Below are 17,813 nucleotides of genomic sequence, written 5' to 3'. Positions count from 1 at the left end.
TTACTTTAAAAACAGACAATAAGTAGTGGTTTTATACATATACTAGCTTGTTGTTTCGAAACAAAATGAACCCTACTGGTTTTACAACCTCTTCAAAAAGTCTGATGGTAAATCCAGTGTAACTCAGAGCAGCCCATGGATATAAAGTCAATATAAATTAAAATGTCAATTAAATACACAAGTGTTGCTGGAGTTGGGATCCCTTGAGCCTATTTTAAATACTTCATGCTACGAGATACATGAATGGTTATTAAGTTGAAGAGGCAAGGCTCCAAAAGAATAATGTTTACATTTGTACCCAAAGATGTATTATAAACAGTAGACACAAAGTGAACTTCTAGGCACATTTGTCCTTTGAATAGCCTTGATATTTAGAGGTAGACATATAACAGTGCCAGTGTATTTAAAACAAGCCTTCATCTTCACCATTTAACTACAAGGGAAGACAAAACAAAAGAGAGCGCTTTACTGTAGCATTATATTAAAAAAAACAAAAAAAAAAAACACATCTGAAAGCTTTTCCTTAGCCTTACCGCAGTCAAGCTCATCACTTCTGTCCCCGCAGTCATCACTGAAATCACATATTCTGGACATTTCAATGCAGGCAGAGTTGGAACATTTAAATGTGCCTTCAGGACACGTAGCCTGTGGTTCTGCAACAATAAAAAAAGATAAAGTCAACTTACTGCATAGCAGCAACAACACATTCAACTGTGAAGCAGGTGGAAACACTGAAGGTTCTTGTGACACGGAACCGGGTCGCTGGTTCCTGCGCAAGTGTGTGCCTGTAGAAAATCAGCTGCGACGCGCAGTTGGAGACGTGTTGCTAAGCAACCAGTTGAGTGGCAGGCTAGTCCTGAGCTAAAGTGATCGGGAGGTCTGGATTGGCTGGGGTGCGTGCCTGGGGATGCTGCGCAGAGCTCAAAAAGCGGCTGCGCTACAGCTCGGGGCTGCTGCAAGGCCATTGCTGTACAGACGGGCGCTGAGTGAGAGTTTGTTTACATCCAGGAGGGAAGCGTCCGCTCTGCAGGAACGACTACTACGGAGCCCTTTAACTGCAAGACGGGGCCTGTGAAGGCGGTTGCCCAGCAAGGACCGTCGGAATGGCCCGGAGTCACTGGGAGGCCAGGACTTCAGAAATAACACAACAGAAGTAGGTCAGCTTAGGGGAGGTGGATCCCAAAACAGTATAAAGAGCGTTACCGTAGAGTAGTAGGTTCCTGGAGCGGGACGTTCCTTTTAGTGGGACTAGCGCTCGTCATTTTGTGTGGCAAACTTTTATTTTTAGCTTTTGTTTCTTTGTTTTTATTGCTTTATTAAATGTGACACTAGGTCTACCATCGCTGGTACCCTTGTGTCAGTTTGGTGTTAAAATTAAATCTGCGCGCCGGAGCGGCGTATCAACACCAATGCTCTGTGTCTGTCAGTATTTTCCAGTGACTACCCACACATGTAACACTTCACCCTGTTACAGTTCTTAATTCACACTTTGAGCAATAGAGACTGAACTGCATTGATATTCCCTAATCAGGTATGTCATTAATTCAGCCTAAAACGCATACCTCTTGTATCCTGGTTTCAAGCTGGCATTTTGCTTTGTTTCAAACAACTCTGCAGTTCTTTCTAAACACATTTTGTAAGCATGAAAATAATATGAAAATTATTCTGATTTGATGTCTTGCTTGTACTAAGACAGCTAGGCTTGTTCAAATTATATGTATATCAGTGTGACAGAAAGACAATTCTTGATGGTAAATTTCCCTCCCGACCTGTGAGGGCGCTAAGTAACAGGAACAGAGTACCCTGGACTGCTTGGCCTGACACTTTGTTCCTAGGGTTAAAAGGAAGTCGGTCATTTAAAAAGGGTCGGAGCTTCGGTACATTAACTCATCGACCCGGAAAGGAAATGATGTGGCAGCCATGGATTGGAGGAGCGGCTACAATCGTTTACCAAGGGGTCATGAGTGACGGTATAAGTAGGGGTCGAAGCGACATAATCTGTTCCTTCGTATACGTATCGTGAGTGTTTTGTTTGTTTGTCTAACTGTGTCTGAAGGGCCAGCACAAACCTGGAACAGCACTGCACTTGTATCACGAAGAAACTGTATTTGCACCACGAGCACTAATTCACGCACTAAACAGACTTGTGTATGTGTTTTGTGTTTTGTGTGGGTGTATAATAAACGGGACTATTTTGGGACAAATCCGGGGGTTACAAATTAAGTAATACACGCCGCTGTAGTACTAAACATCATTTATTGTTTACTGTTTGTTTTGCCGTCAGGCACTGGACATACAAATCATTAAACAACTCTGCACCTGGATTATAATTGTTTGTCTGTTCATTGATCACCTGCACCTGCACACTGTTAACCACTTTGTCACAATCAGTCAAAAGGCTTCCGTTTATTATAGAAGGGATTTGTCTTTTTGGAAAACAAGATAGTATCACTTTTTTTTGTAATTCAGATTACTGTACCTCTTAAATAGCAGTTTTGAAAATGAATGTCATCAACTGCAATGTCTCCCAGGACGCTAAAGGTTCTGGTGGCCTCTAGCAGAAGCTGGAATACTCCAGGGGTCCGGCCTATCCCCACCACAGCTCTCTTCCACTCGTTTCCTCTGCTTCCAGAGGATATCCACAACAGAGTGTCACGGGATCCCTCTCGTAGGTAAACACTCAGCTCCCCAATACCTTTAAAAGATCGATCAGTAAAGCTGTATTTAACCATAAAAAACTTTACATTTAAATGTACTGTATATTTTGACAATTGTGGAATTTACAAATGTCACTCAGCAGGAGGATTGGCCACTTGCTTGCATTTTCATGTCATATGTTCTTAGTATTCAGCAGTCCTTTGTCTATTTGCACATTTTAAAGGACTCTATTTTTCTATTTGGTTATTGCTGTAACTGCAAAACAACCTTAAGTAAGGCCTGCAAACAGAGATTTATTTAACTAGTACCAGATATGATTTTAAAGGAAAGAAACATTTTAAGATAGAGCATCTAATTCTTTCAAAACTGCATATTTTAGACCTGTAGCGTTTATGGAATTATTTCGTAAGCTATATTGCACTGTTATCCTCAATATATCCATTACATTGATGCCTGTTCTGAAATAAGCTTACCAGTTCCATACATGTGATAGTAAAATTCCATGAGGCATTCTGAACTTGCTTGTTTCATACTTGGGCTTTGCAGGACTGCGTAACTGTACCTGTCTCCATCATTGGCCTCCACAGCCATGTACCATCCTACAACAACATGTGAAACAAAACATATCACGCAGGTAGAGAAAACAAAAAATAGTCTGTAAAATGTCCTGTTTCAAATGGATGTGCAATACCTAACCAATTAATGTTGTATATGTAAGATTACTGCTTCTAGCAAAAGGGCTGCTATAACCTGAAATTCCTTTAATTCACAGATGGCTTGTATTCGCTCATTGGCAGTATAGACTAGATGCTTGTCCTGAACTAGCTGCAAAAAACCCCCCAAAAAACAGTACTTCTCCCAAGTTGATAATAATTACATTGTAGCATCCTTAGTAACTATCACAATAGACACGATAACATCTATTTAATTTTGTGTGGTATATTTACTTAAAACATGAACTTTGATGAGAAAACTCAACTTTACATCAACAAAAAACCACATTAAACTAGAAATAGTTTTTTGAACAAGAACAAAGCTTCCATGGTAGCATAATCTAAGGGGTATGTCAGATCATACTGAATATGTTTTACACATGAAGTACAGTGAAACTCCTACAAATTCCTCTCCCGGGGAAGCTTGAACATGACAAAGTGGGCACTGAATTACTTACCCAGCTCAGTGCCAGTAGTGTGATCAGCAGAGGGTCCTGTGTTTGAGCTAGCTGTCCCATTGCTGCCCCTCTTCCAAATGAATTGTCCTTGGCTAGTGTCTTCCCATTGGCACGTACCAACCTCAAAATCACAACTGGCAAAGTCTTCAATTGCTGGAATGGCAGTGTCTGCAGAGAAAGGAATTGTGAAATAAAACACATGCAGTCGATAACAATGCTATTGATTGCCCTACAGGCTTTACAGTACATTATTATGCCATAACCATTATGTTTTTAGTAATCATAATTTTTAAGTGAGGCACTCTTACCACCACAAAGTCCAAGTATCAGGTCTATGTCGTCTACAGCAACAAACCCATTGCCTGCAGACTCGACTTCAATCACCACCTATTGCAACAACAGATATTCCCATGGATTTATTTATATGGACCATGAAAGTGCATGCGAATACATGAAAAACAAGGACCGTCTGTACCTGGAATCCTTTTGGCCCAAACGAATTGTCTGCAAACTGTTTCCATGTGTTTTCACTGTCACTGGTCTCAAAAATGAGGTCGTCTTGGGTGACGCTTGACCGGAAATATATCCGCAAAGTCCCAGAGTCCCTGATGAAAAAACATTCTTAACATTATATTTTTTCATAAAACTGGTCATTGCAAAGTAATTATAATTACTACAGTGTTATTGTTTCTCGAGGTATTTAACATTGGTGTGTAAGAAACAGATGACAATGTTAGTAACAGAAATGATCATGTTGATGACCATGTAATAGTAACCATGTAATAACTGGGCAGCAGTGTGGAGTAGTGGTTAGGGCTCTGGACTCTTGACCGGAGGGTTGTGGGTTCAATCCCCAGTGGGGGACACTGCTGTTGTACCCTTGAGCAAGGTACTTTACCTAGATTGCTCCAGTAAAAACCCAACTGTATAAATGGGTAATTGTATGTAAAAATAATGTGATATCTGTATAATGTGAAATAATGTATAATGTGATATGTTGTAACAATTGTAAGTCGCCCTGGATAAGGGCGTCTGCTAAGAAATAAATAATAATAATAATAATAACTGCATTATACCACTGTGTGAATTCAATGTTACATTTAAGCATGCTAATGGCAGTAAACGAAGTAGCTACGAAGTACTACTAAAGTATTTCAATGAACTACTAAATATACGATGATTTAACACTTTACAAGCACATTTCCATTTCGTTTACTCCCCTTTTTTTACCTGCCGCTCAGGAAATACCACATGGTCAAACAGCTTGCCACACTTCTCTGAAACCTCTCAGACACAAAAACAGCTCTTTGTCCTGGAGCATGATGTTGCGTTTCAGCAAGCATGTACATCCCTGAAAACAAAACCAATCACACCCATTGACAATATCTCATAATGTCATATTTTGTCCTCTTACTTGACAAGTTATTGTATATGTATTACTTATATTAGCTCTGTTATCTTTGGGGTCATTATACACTCACAATCTAAATCTAAAGTTCAATAAAAGATGTATTATTGTTTAACAATAATACACCGTTTCTAGATTTTGAAATATTTTGTCCCAGTTTTAAGATTTGCTCCAGTGTAAACTGGACGAGCCCTTTAGGGTGAGAAGTTACATGGTAAATAACAATCAAAGAAGAAACAACAAAATAGAATGATAGGGAACACACATTATAAAATAATAAACAGAAATTAAGCATTATGAAAAATAAAAAAATCTAAAAGTTAAATCCCTTTAAGTCCTTAGCAATTGAGAGGTCTCCTTGTTTTATTATTTTACAAGTAACTACCTCAGAAAGGTTTTAGTTTGACACTGCACAATGTCATGACTTTAAATTTAACAGTAGCACTAAAAACATGTGCAGCACAAAATACATTAGCTGAGTAGCAGTGCTTGGTTTACTGGGGTTACACTTGCCCTCTGGGGTCTGGGTAGTATGATCAACACTTGGGCCGCTGAAGTGTCCGTTTGCTTGTATCCAGTCAAAGTCATCAGCCTGTGAGTTCGTCCATGTACACTGATGAGCTTCAAAATCACAGCTTCCTGTATAGGGACATGCTCCCGCAGCCACAGTGACATCATCCAAAGCCACAAAAGAGCCCTTGGCAGGGTCCAATTGCGCTTTAAATACAATCTGGGTGCAAAAAAAATACAATATTAAACAGTTCACAATGACCAAAACTAAGGGAAAGGTTACAAAATACTGTATCTGTTAAGGTTCTAGGTTTTATTTCTGGTTTCAGAAGTACTATACAGCCAAAATAATGTTTAAAGAAAGAATACAATTCGCACACCAGTAGTCTCATGTAAAGCATGTAGTTAAAGGTCAAAAGAAGTTTTTATATATACCTGTAATTGTAAATAGTTTTATGATCATTAACACTCATTTCCAAATATTTGAAGGATAAAACAACATATCTAACTACTGTTGACTCTTTACAGCTCTGAAAAACTAGGGTATCGTTACAAACTATCACAATAGTTGCAATGCTATTCTTGTTAGGTTTCTGACTGTAGGGAAACTTAGGGAATGCAGTTTGAACTCTGTAACGTGTATATTAATATTCTTCCCATGTTTTTTAATTGAATGTTTAGTTAGTGCCATGGGCACTATAGGGGTTTTGTAGTGGCAACATCCAATTTAGTCACTCAAGCCAAGTTAGGGTAAAATAAAACAGATCTAAAACACTGTGTCCAGGCAATAGTAGAGGTTCAACAATACTAGGATTGTACAAAACTTAGCACCAATATTCAATAATGTGGTCCCTTTTGTAAACATCCTATCTTTATGTGGCTGGTCCTGTTATCCTAACTTGGCTGCACAAAGTTTTGGTCAGATAGATATTCCGCACTATGTTTATAGTTCTGTTTTACTACAGAATAACCCACAACACAAACAAGGTGGTTGGATATGACCTTATGATTCCTTGGTAATATATGAACTTACCCTGAAATTTAAGGCTGAAGACACAGTGATCTGAGCAACATCCCAGTCCTGAGAAGGGTTTCCAGACAGAGCCCACAGATCCAGCCCCAGTTCTTTATTCTGCATGATGTGCACTGAGAAGACGCTGGTACTGTCTGCTGCCAGCCAATACCTAACCAGGACACAAAGTGAGAGAAAGGGTTCATCAATGTCAGAACTGTAAGTCACTCTGCCACAGTTGTATAATATAAAGTTTAACCAAAACACCTTGCTATTTGTCTTACCAAAATCGAACACAGGATTCCATTGTTGGAGTATACTCTGGACTCAATAGTTGAGCTGTTTGTCTTTTTACCAAGTCATCCCCAAACACAGCCATGAAATAGCCTATTGTGGAAATGGAGACAAAGATATTTTATTTTAATCTTAACCTTGACGTCAAATACATCAGAAGCCCTCAGGGTTCGTCACGAAACTCACATACTGCATCACATAGTTTGCTTTAAAGGATTCACAACGCAAGCATGTTGCAAACTTACTGTAGCAGTAGAGAGGATTATAAAAGGCCTATTTTATTACCCATCTTCTTTTATTCCTTAAAAGTGATTGTAGCCTTGCAAAATAATTCTAAATAATTCTGTGAATTCTGAAAAGGAGCATGCTGTGTATGCTTGCTGTATTTGATGATAATTTTGGCTGACCAGACTTGCATATTCATTGAGTGAACAGCAGGTGGAGTAACTGCCTTTTCAAATGAGTGTTTCCATGGCACACAAGGTATGCCACACTACTAAACTGTTCCTGCACAAAAATATATATTGTTAAGCATTTGACCATTTATTATAACCTTCACAAAGACAGAACATGTGTTCTTTAACGGTGCCAGTATCACAAATAAAACAAGGAACAAAATAATTCTGTATTGACCTCTCTCTCTCTCTCTCCTCTCTCCTCTCTCTCTCTCTCTCTCAAAATGAGCTGCAGCATTCTCAGTAATTCTTACCTTTATCAGTGCTGTAGGTATGATCAGCTGGGGGCCCAGAGCCTAAGCCTTTTGTGTGGACCCAGTCTGTATCAGCTGTGATGTCTTGCTCATAGTTACAGACTGAGAGAGTCTCAAAGCCACAAGTACCTAAAATAGATATATTATGAATTTAAAATTAAAATGGCATAAGCGAGTGGGGCTACATTATCTGTTGTGTTATTTAAACTTATTAAAGTTTTATTTTGGGGGGTTGGCCAATGTGTTTAATGCAAGGTGTATAATATAGTTTCCATTCTTTAGCTTAACCATCTTTCAATAATTTTAACCATCTGAGAAAATGACCACACTTTACATGGAAACATTCAGATAAAGCAATAAAATTAGCGACAAGTTAGTGCGAGTAAGAATTGTATTCCCTTGACTGTACCCACCTTGAGACACACACTCTCCCTCCATGACAGAGATGTCATCAATAGCAATGAACCCATGGCTTTTTGAACTCGTCTTTCCAGATAATTTTATCTACAGGTAAGCAAAAAGAAATACTCAGGTTAAGGAATAGTGTAGTGTAGTGTAGTAAAACTTTGTAAAAAAAAGTTACAAACATGGTAAAGCATAGAGAGAGAGAGAGATAGAGATAGAGAGAGAGAGAGAGAGAGAGAGAGAGAGAGAGAGATGCAATTATAACACATCTAGTTGCATTTATTTGTACCATTTGTACCAACCCTATGAATGTTACTTTTTTTAAACAATCACTTAATGCGTGATGGTGGTGCCAGTAAAGAGAACGAACACAATGTCTTAAGGATTTTATTTTAATAGCCTGCTACTGTAACAAAATCATTACAGTGCTGCCTTGTTATAAGGTGGCCCTTTATATTGCAGAACAGCTTATAAGGCAGTATGGTGGAGTAGTGGTTAGGGCTCTGGACTCTTGACCGGAGGGTTGTGGGTTCAATCCCCAGTGGGGGGACACTGCTGTTGTACCCTTGAGCAAGGTACTTTACCTAGATTGCTCCAGTAAAAACCCAACTGTATAAATGGGTAATTGTATGTAAAAATAATGTGAAATCTGTATAATGTAAAATAATGTATAATGTGATATCTTGTAACAATTGTAAGTCGCCCTGGATAAGGGCGTCTGCTAAGAAATAAATAATAATAATAATGGTCATGGCTACCATTTTCCCCATAATGCAATTACACTAGCACTTGTATTCTAGTTTTAAGGCAGAACACAAATTGCACAGTCTCTTATATATGGCTACTGATTACAGCGTTACGAAGGGAGAAAACTATATAAATGATGGGGGAAATGTGAGTAGCTCATCGATTAAACACTGGGACACTACTTCATTAAATGCTGAAGGTTCTCTGTCTTGCTGTAAGGTTTGTCTGTGGTGTCAACCAATATAAGATGATTGATAATTGCAGCCAGTATTACACATATTTATTCAATCTTTTACTTTCATTATTTGACCCTGGTTGTCTTTAGCATCAGTTTAAAATATGAATGGTATAGTGCACTGGTGTGTTGCTGATGCACCAAAAATGTTACATAGTATAATATTATTTGGCACAATTTTTTAATTTTAGCCATAAACTGCATGAGCACAGATGAAATAAATTGTGCTTAACTCATTCGAGCATACCTATCTACTGCTGTATAATTATAAGGTACACAAATACAGCAAAAAAAGGTTGTGTTTTGATATTACCTTGTGCATGTCTAACATTCTGATGGTTACTCGTGCATTTATCCAAGATGCGCTTTGTGTGCCTCTTCTTGTCCAAACAACAGAGTCAGGATGTGACTCCTGATAGATAAATGAAATTAAAAAGCTATTGTTGAATAATAATCTTTTATATTTTAAGTTCAAGTACAATTCCCCTTGTTTCATATTAAAGTACATTTCATGGGAAATACCAACTCTTCTGAGTCTACCTGCTTCTATACTTTACCATGAAGCAGGGGGAGTCCACAGTTGAAAGGTTTTAATATCACATGATTTCTTAAAACCAGGAATCAAAAAAACCGTGTGATAACCAAACTGGCCTGCAAGCAAGACGGCAGCCAGTTAGATAACAAATGATAAAAACAAATATGAAATCAACAGGACTGAGTACTATTCAGAATAATTGCAAACATCATACAAAGGGGAGGGAAGAGTAAAACAAAATGTAAATGGAATTTGTAGGTAGTGCTTGTGAATAAAGAACAGAGGTTAATGTTAATTTCTAAGCTCTGTCTTAACACTGTTTAAGTGCCATCTGCACACATTTATTTTTAACAATAAAGAAAAAGTTTAAACACACTATATATTATATAAACGGTCGTATAATGCCTGGTAATGCCCTCTGTGTCAGGTCTTATTGCTTACATATATATTAATTAGTGGTAGGATATTCTGTCCTGTGATTGGTTAAAACCTCATCATAGAAGCAAAAGTATTGAACTATTGATCTAATATCCTTACACCACTGGGCAATAGCCTCCCTCTGTCATGTGATTGGTTCACATTACTGTCAGTCCCGTCCCTCTCCCCTGCACTCCTCACAACAAGAGAAAATGGCTGAATGTACTTTTTTGTAGCATCATACTACAAAAGAAAGATGCTCCAAACACTAAAATGTGATTAAAACATCACTGTCAATGTTTTCTGACTTTCTGAAATTCAAACAAATTTAACTTGACAATGTAAACAAATATGACAGCCTGGATATGAACTGGATTATGCAGCAGTCAGCAAGCCAGACGGAGAACTGTACACAAAAAAATGATAACTATGAACTTCAAAAACTATTTCTGTTATTTATTTATTTACTTATGCTGCATCAGCTATATACAGTATATATATATATATATATATATATATATATATATATATATATATATATATATATACACACACACACACACACTTATATTTGACTTTAAAAGATCATTTCCATTTTTTATGAATATTAATTAAATCACACATGTGCTATTTAAGCCTTCAGTAATAAGTGAAAACTCACACAGTATCCCTCCCCTTCGCATTCAGCCTTCCAGAACATTCTTACTTTGTTTATGTGCTTCATTTATAAAGACCTACGTACTGTGTGCACAAGGACAGCTAGAGTTGACACTGATGATCCAAACATGTAATACCAGAAGCTGAGACACAGTTGAGTGGCATCTGATATCATAGGCCCAGAAATGACTGCTTCATTTGCAGTGCCTTGTGATGAGATTATAAGGTAAAATCCTATAAGACATAAGAATGAACAAATAGTGTTATGTTTTACTGCTAAAGCCAAATACAGTGCTACAATACCAGTTGTATACAAGAAATAGTTGCAATACACATAGAAAATCATCTTGACTGTACTTGAAACATAAAATCTGATGACTGAAGAACGAACAATACCTTCAATGTTGCCAACAGTGTGGTCAAACAGTGGTCCATTTTCAGGTAAAATAACAGCACTTCCTGTTTGACGTTCCCAGTCAAAGGTGTCGTTTGTTTCTTGTTGCCAATTGCAGAGCCCTGTTATTTGAGCAATTGAAATAAAAATGGACACATAGTGATAAGTAAATTGCAAAACTTCTTTGGAACAGGTTTTGATTTTACAGCTAGGCTTGACTGATGGGTTAGCAACTTGGTTAGAAGAAATAGCCATTCGACTTTACATTAAGTGTATAATAATTACAGCTACAGTAATTACAATGCAATAACACAGTGAGTACACACAGTTACAAATAACCTACGTGTTTACACAATTTTAAGCTGCTGCATTCTAGTTTGTTGTGTGTTCCTTGCACACCGCATTGTTCCTGGTATAGGCCTATAGTAAATGCATGTTCTTGATGAATCACTGTTAAAACAATATCTTCATATTATTGGAATATGCATACCATGCTCAAAACTACAGTCCTGTGGAGAGGCTGGCTGTGTGGGTTCCATAGTTGTGGGTATTGCTGTAGTTAAAGCCATGTCACTGCATGACAGATACTTTTCAATATAGATGTCATCTAGAGATGTGCTTCCTGCATCCATGGCATGTCCATGTTTTCCTTCTATTACAATCTGTTGTCAGAAAAGAAATTACTCCACCATGACAGAAATACAGAAGTAAGTGTGCAGTAGTGTTTAAACTATGTATTTAAGATTTAAAAAAAATGTTGAAATGTTAAAAACACCACAAGAATTGTGGGAAACCCAATGAAAATACAAGAAAGATAGAAAGGGTTATAAACATGATGATTACCCCATAAAGTTATTGGTTTCTTACTTCACATTCTGTGTCCTTGGCATTATTTGATAGCTATCGACAGTGTTTTACTATTATGTGAGTAAACAAGAGGCCTTTTGTATAGTTGTATAGACAAATAATCCTCTACCTGACAAACTCTGCTTTGTCGCACAATTATGGTAAAGAGACTCCAACATTAGGTTCCTCATAACTTTTGGAGGTCGGTCTATACACATCATTATGGGGTCAAAGGCATCATTTGCTATGATGATACTCACTTGATAATGACTTGAAGAATTGTAGTCTACTTGTGCCTCCAACCAGATTTTCCCATGGTTTCCTTTCGCATTCCAGATGGCCCTGAGACCTTCATAGTCTTTAATATACACTGTGAGAGTTCCCTCAGCTATAACACAAAGGAGACCATGTTTGAGCCTGCATGAGGTGTTACATCCTCAAACTGAGCCCTTGTCCTTGCTTACAGTCCATCAGTCTTCAGTTTTTTTGCACTAGGTGGCGTTAGTCTTTTATGGCATTAAAATAACAAAACTAAAATTGAATAGGGTGTAAATTAGACCACTGCATTAACTTAATAAGACACTGTTTAGATAAATTAAATAAAGCCCGATATCTTAAACTACAGTATTTTTCTGACATTTTTTTTAGGAAAGAATTTACTATTCCTCAGTGTAAGTTATGTTCCAGTATCGCTATTGGAAGTAATCCTATTAAATGCCTAGCGTGTTCAACTGGGATAATAATATAGAAGCTACATGTTGGAGTCCTAGTAAAAATGCATGGTTAAAGAGGCTCACTAATGCAATTTAATGCTTAAAAAATGATATTAATATATTTCAGTACATGAATAAAGCATTACCATTTGGAGGCTAACAACATGGTAGCTTAGCAGGGAGAAAAAGTAACAATGTCTGCAATACTTGTTTTCATGGCTTCAAAGAACCTTTTAATAGAAAGTTAATAACCCGTGGCAAAGCTAAATCACACAAAGCGACACTAAGATGACTCAAGGAGTAGCAGCAGTGACTTGCCAAAAGAGATCATATCCATGTGGTACCAGAAGACAAGGCATGCTGTAGCAGAGGGTTCCATGTATTCACTAAGAAGATGTGCGGTTTTACGGCCTCCAATCATCGGGTTATTCTTAATAAACAGATAGTGTCCTGAGCAGAAAGGGAATGAAACACTGTTACTTCAGTGACAGAATTAAGGTCAAGATTTTAATTTAACAAATGATATACAGTATTCTGTAGTGCAATAAGTGAACTTATGGAATAAAAGAGGAAATGGATAAGATGGAGTCTGGTGTAAATTAACAGACTGGGATCAAGGTTCTATCTAAAGATGGGTGCGAAGAGGCCATAAACAGGGTTCGAAATTAATCTGCATCGAAGCATAGTCTGACAATGAAAGTAAAGAACCGGCAGGTAAAATAACCCCTGAATTAATTGATTTATTATAATAAATGTACACATTTTATTGTTATTTATTTTAAATATATACTTGTGGTACACACAGAATACTGAACGATTGTTCGTGGTATATAGTTTTTATTCCCCTTAGGAGTATGTCCTATAGGGGCTCATGATTTACAGCGGTGAATAAAAAAATAAAAACCGTATACCATGAACAATCATTCAGTATCCTATCTATCTATCCAAGAGGTTCCAAAATGCCTAATTTGAAAATTAATTTGCACTCTTTTTGCTTCCTGGCTGCATTTGTCCCATAGCAGTGATATTCCACAAATTGTGATGTCTTTTGCAGTGTGGTCATTTGTGTTAAAATGTCTGGTAACAGGAGATTATGAGGTGCCGTTTGGAACATAATTCACCCGCTGATTTTCAGATACACTGCATACTGTGACGCATACACTCTATTGAGATGCATACACTATATACTGAGAGGCATACACTATATACTGAGATGCATACACTATATACTGAGATTACTTGCTCATACACTCTATACTGAGGTCAGTCATCAGTCACGTGAGTTGTACTCTCCACCCATATATTAGAAAATTGCATACCGTGCATCCTATTTCCTAATTAGATAAGTAGGTGCTTATTGATGAATGGTCACATCTATATAAAGGGGAGAAAATCCTTTGTTTGTTAGAGATGTTTTGAAAGTCTAGTGACGGCTCTGCCCAGCATGGACAATACAAAGCATTTGTTTGTGAACAAAGGTGATTATTGTGTTTTGTTTGAACCTTTTATTTTGGCCCTTGTGCTCCATTTGTTTATTTATTGTTTTGTGTTTAATAAAAGTGTGCAACTAGCACTTTCACTGCAGCTTTCCTGACACTGAGTCTTTTTCCTGCCACAGTATACTAATATTTTATTAAATCTTCATTTTGAACCCATTTTCATGAAACAATATATTATCCATTATCTTACTTGGATAATGGATAATATGTGAAAATATGTAGCAATTTGTATAAAACATTCACCAAATGACAGGCATATATATATATAAAAAAACATGTTTTTAGATTCAAAATATGTATTTAGATTATAAAAAAAATATGTAGTTAGATTATAAAAAAAACACGTATTTAGATTAGAAAAAACATGTGTTTAGATTAAAAATATGTATTTAGATTATAAAAAACATATTTAGATTATATATATATATATATATATATATATATATATATATATATATATATATATATATATATTACAAAAACATATATGGGGAGCAGTGTATGTTACATATACTTCCACATAAAATCCTTATATGAAAAATATTATAAAATCTGCATATAATGTATATATGAACATATATGTATACACATAAAAAGCAAATCAAGAAAACTAAGACGCATATAAGTGTAAAATACTCTTGTGTGAGAGGGGAGGCATCGGGACTGGCCGTCAGGTACATGCATGAGCCTGTAGGGGGTTCGGACACCCTGTGTATTCCCACGCTGTCAGGCAATGTCTAGAAGAAATTGTCTGACACTCTGTCATTGGTTGGGGGGCTGGGATCATACGGGGTGAATGACTAAATAAAAGGACACTGTTTTGTATCCTCTCTGGCTCAGACAGGAAGTATAGTGGAGCGTGACTTCATGGCGGGATCCTGAGACTCTGAAGGGAAACTGGAAACTCTGGAGCAGCGAGTCGGGGAGGCAGTGCGGCATGTCCAGCGTGAGACACACAGACCCGGTGGTGCAGCAAGCTACACACCGGTTATTTTCTTATCACTATATCAGATAGTTATCTTAGCGGGACTGAGCCGTCCCACAGTGTATAGGAGAGGATACTTAGCAGTGTCTGTTTCTCAGTTCTTCCATCGCTAGAGGGAGCAACGAGCCGCAGTTAAAAACCTGCACACTTTATTTTGTAGTTTTTCCTTAAAATATTTTGTTTTCCTTTTTCCTTTCGCCTTTTCACGTATTTGTTTTTGGTTTACACACCTGTGTGTGTTGTATGAAGACGGGGCACAATACCATTGCTGGTAGAGTGCATCGAACTGTCAAAGAAGCACCTGCCAACTGAGCACAGACTACTAAATCTGGGCACCTGTGCCACGTTTCATATTTGAGCTTTTGTATCTGTCTTGTGTTTTCCCACACCCTTCCACAATTTGGTAAAATGACATTTAAATTCTTAAACTGAGACTTGAGATGCTGTGATGTTATTTAAGTTTGTCTTCCCTCAACCTTCCTCCCCCCAAAACATTCTTGATACTTCAAAGGACTAGATATTGGTAACAGGGTCGTAACAATTTAAATCAGGGAATGGTTTAGATTACCTGCTGTGCTGACCTGCCAATTGTCTAACAAACAAAGCCGATTCTTTTTTTTAAAAATGTCTGTCTGAAAGCCAATATACAACTTTCTTCCTATAAAAGGGTTAAGAAGTATGACACCTGGTGTATATGAGGTGCCATCACTCGTTCCCATGAAATGATTAGAATTATAATTCAAATGTAGTTTGACGAATGAGTAACAATTTAACTGATTCAATTGGTTTTAGAATCATTTTAATAACTAATTTTGCAGACGCAAGTTTAGGAGTTGTTTGAGTATTTTTTCCCAATAAAATTGAAATATGTATTGAGTTTTAATGACGTTTAAAGTGAAAATAATTATTTATTTTCCTTTAATTATTGTACAACATGTTTAACATGCTTGTAACAGTAATTTAATTAATGAAACTGAAATGTGTATCCTTCTATGATCAATGTAACTAAAGTTATATCAAAATGAAGTTGCTTGTTTGTGTTAATGACACGCATTGTTTGTGTAAATGGAAGTGTCATTCAAACTCTGTAAGTCAATGAAAGGACTGATTTCGATCAGGGATTAACTTCCTGTTTTACCCAGAAGTGATTGGATCACCAATGTAAATGCCTCTTTGGGCGCCATATTTAAAAAGAAGCAAGAATGAACTTGTTCAAACAAGGTCTTATAACCTTACTTGCTGGCGTCCAATCACTTTATTATGTTTGGATAATAAGATGTTAGCCCTCGTTTATGCTAATAGACTAAAAAAAAGGCATACATAATATTATTAGTGAATCCCAATCAGCTTTTATAAAAGGTAGACAAATTCACAATCACATACGACTAGTTCTGGATATTTTAGATTACAGTGATTTAATAAAGGAGGATGGTTTCCTTTTATTTTTGGATTTTTTTTAAAGCCTTTGACTCACTGGAACATTTATTTCTGTTCAGAACTTTAAAATATTTTGGGTTTGGGGAAAATGTCATTAAAACAATTGAACTAATGTACTGTATGCAAAGATTAATAGTTCTATTTCTCTAAATTCTGTAACCTCCCCTCAATTTGAAATATCTAAGGGTATAAGACAGGGCTGTCCAATTTCCCCTCTTTTATTCATATTAGCCGTTGAGTTATTGGCTATTCTAATTAAAAATTCTCCTGACATTCAAGGATTAAATATTCTAGATAGAACTTTTAGCATTAGCCAGTTTGCAAACGATACTACTCTTTTTCTAAATAATGGTTCACAAGTATCTATAGTTATTAAGAAAATTGTAACTTGGCCTCAGGCTTGTGTCTCAGCTTAAAAAAATGTGAACTTATGCCTGTTCATAATTGTATTCTTAATAATATTGATTCTATTCCAATAAAAAATTAAGTTAAGTATTTGAGTTCTTGACTTTTAACAACAGACTGGTTAAAACAAAATTATTACTAAGCTTTTGTTTACAGAGAGATATATCTGTCTTTGGTCATATTCTTTTATCAAAATCAGAAGGGATAGCCAGATTAACTAACCCATCTCACTCACTATATATTTCCCCCCAGAATATTAAACGCTCAAATTCTATTATATATTTAATTTTATATGGCGTAATAAAACTCATTATATAAGGAAATCACAATTAGTAAAAGACTATGAATGTGGTGGGTTAAGAGCCATTGATTTTGAATCTTTGATTGGGACATTCAAACTGAACTGGCTAAGGGCGTGCTTATTGAATAGTGATTTTATGTAGTTCCATATTTCAAATCATATATTTAAAGAAGTGGGAGGTTTGGAATTATTGGTTAAATGTGATTATGATGTAACCAAACGTCCAATTAATCTAGCAAACTTTCACATACAGGGGTTGCTTTATTAGAAAATGATTTTTTCTCACAATTTCTCACCTCATAACTCTGTGCTGTGGAACAATAGAGTAATTAAAAATAACAGAAAAATGTTTTTTTATAAAGAGTGATTTGCTGAAAATATTAATTTTGTTAGAGATGTATTAGATGGTCAGGGCAACTATCTCTCCTATAATGAATTTAAATGTAAATGTAATCTCATAATTTCTTATAAAGAC

At 36.5% G+C, this 17,813-nt stretch overlaps 2 protein-coding genes across 2 annotated transcripts in view; both read right to left on the bottom strand.

The window, feature by feature from the left end:
* LOC117967562 (MAM and LDL-receptor class A domain-containing protein 1) overlaps positions 1-5,174 on the bottom strand; it is a 166,919-nt gene extending 161,745 nt beyond the window's left edge. The window contains exons 1-7 of the mRNA XM_059023145.1: positions 5,060-5,174; positions 4,305-4,434; positions 4,138-4,216; positions 3,830-3,997; positions 3,132-3,257; positions 2,480-2,695; positions 534-653 (exon numbers count right to left, since the gene is read on the bottom strand). Coding sequence (XP_058879128.1) covers positions 534-653; positions 2,480-2,695; positions 3,132-3,257; positions 3,830-3,997; positions 4,138-4,216; positions 4,305-4,434; positions 5,060-5,172 — 952 coding nt within the window. The 5' untranslated portion in view covers positions 5,173-5,174. The remainder of the gene's footprint in view (positions 1-533; positions 654-2,479; positions 2,696-3,131; positions 3,258-3,829; positions 3,998-4,137; positions 4,217-4,304; positions 4,435-5,059) is intronic.
* Positions 5,175-5,655: 481 nt separating this feature from the next.
* The window catches only part of LOC131737025 (MAM and LDL-receptor class A domain-containing protein 1-like), a 36,508-nt gene continuing 24,350 nt past the window's right edge, over positions 5,656-17,813 (bottom strand). Inside the window, exons 20-30 of the mRNA XM_059023447.1 lie at positions 13,030-13,161; positions 12,259-12,386; positions 11,643-11,814; positions 11,155-11,274; positions 10,844-10,992; positions 9,463-9,561; positions 8,176-8,266; positions 7,763-7,891; positions 7,044-7,146; positions 6,781-6,931; positions 5,656-5,967 (exon numbers count right to left, since the gene is read on the bottom strand). Of these exons, the coding sequence (XP_058879430.1) occupies positions 5,656-5,967; positions 6,781-6,931; positions 7,044-7,146; positions 7,763-7,891; positions 8,176-8,266; positions 9,463-9,561; positions 10,844-10,992; positions 11,155-11,274; positions 11,643-11,814; positions 12,259-12,386; positions 13,030-13,161 (1,586 nt within the window). The remainder of the gene's footprint in view (positions 5,968-6,780; positions 6,932-7,043; positions 7,147-7,762; positions 7,892-8,175; positions 8,267-9,462; positions 9,562-10,843; positions 10,993-11,154; positions 11,275-11,642; positions 11,815-12,258; positions 12,387-13,029; positions 13,162-17,813) is intronic.

The sequence above is a fragment of the Acipenser ruthenus genome, chromosome 4, assembly GCF_902713425.1.
Source record: "Acipenser ruthenus chromosome 4, fAciRut3.2 maternal haplotype, whole genome shotgun sequence".
NCBI lineage: Eukaryota > Metazoa > Chordata > Actinopteri > Acipenseriformes > Acipenseridae > Acipenser > Acipenser ruthenus.
The sequence above is the reverse complement of the archived record's forward strand: the minus strand, read 5'-3'. Positions and strand labels throughout refer to the sequence as shown.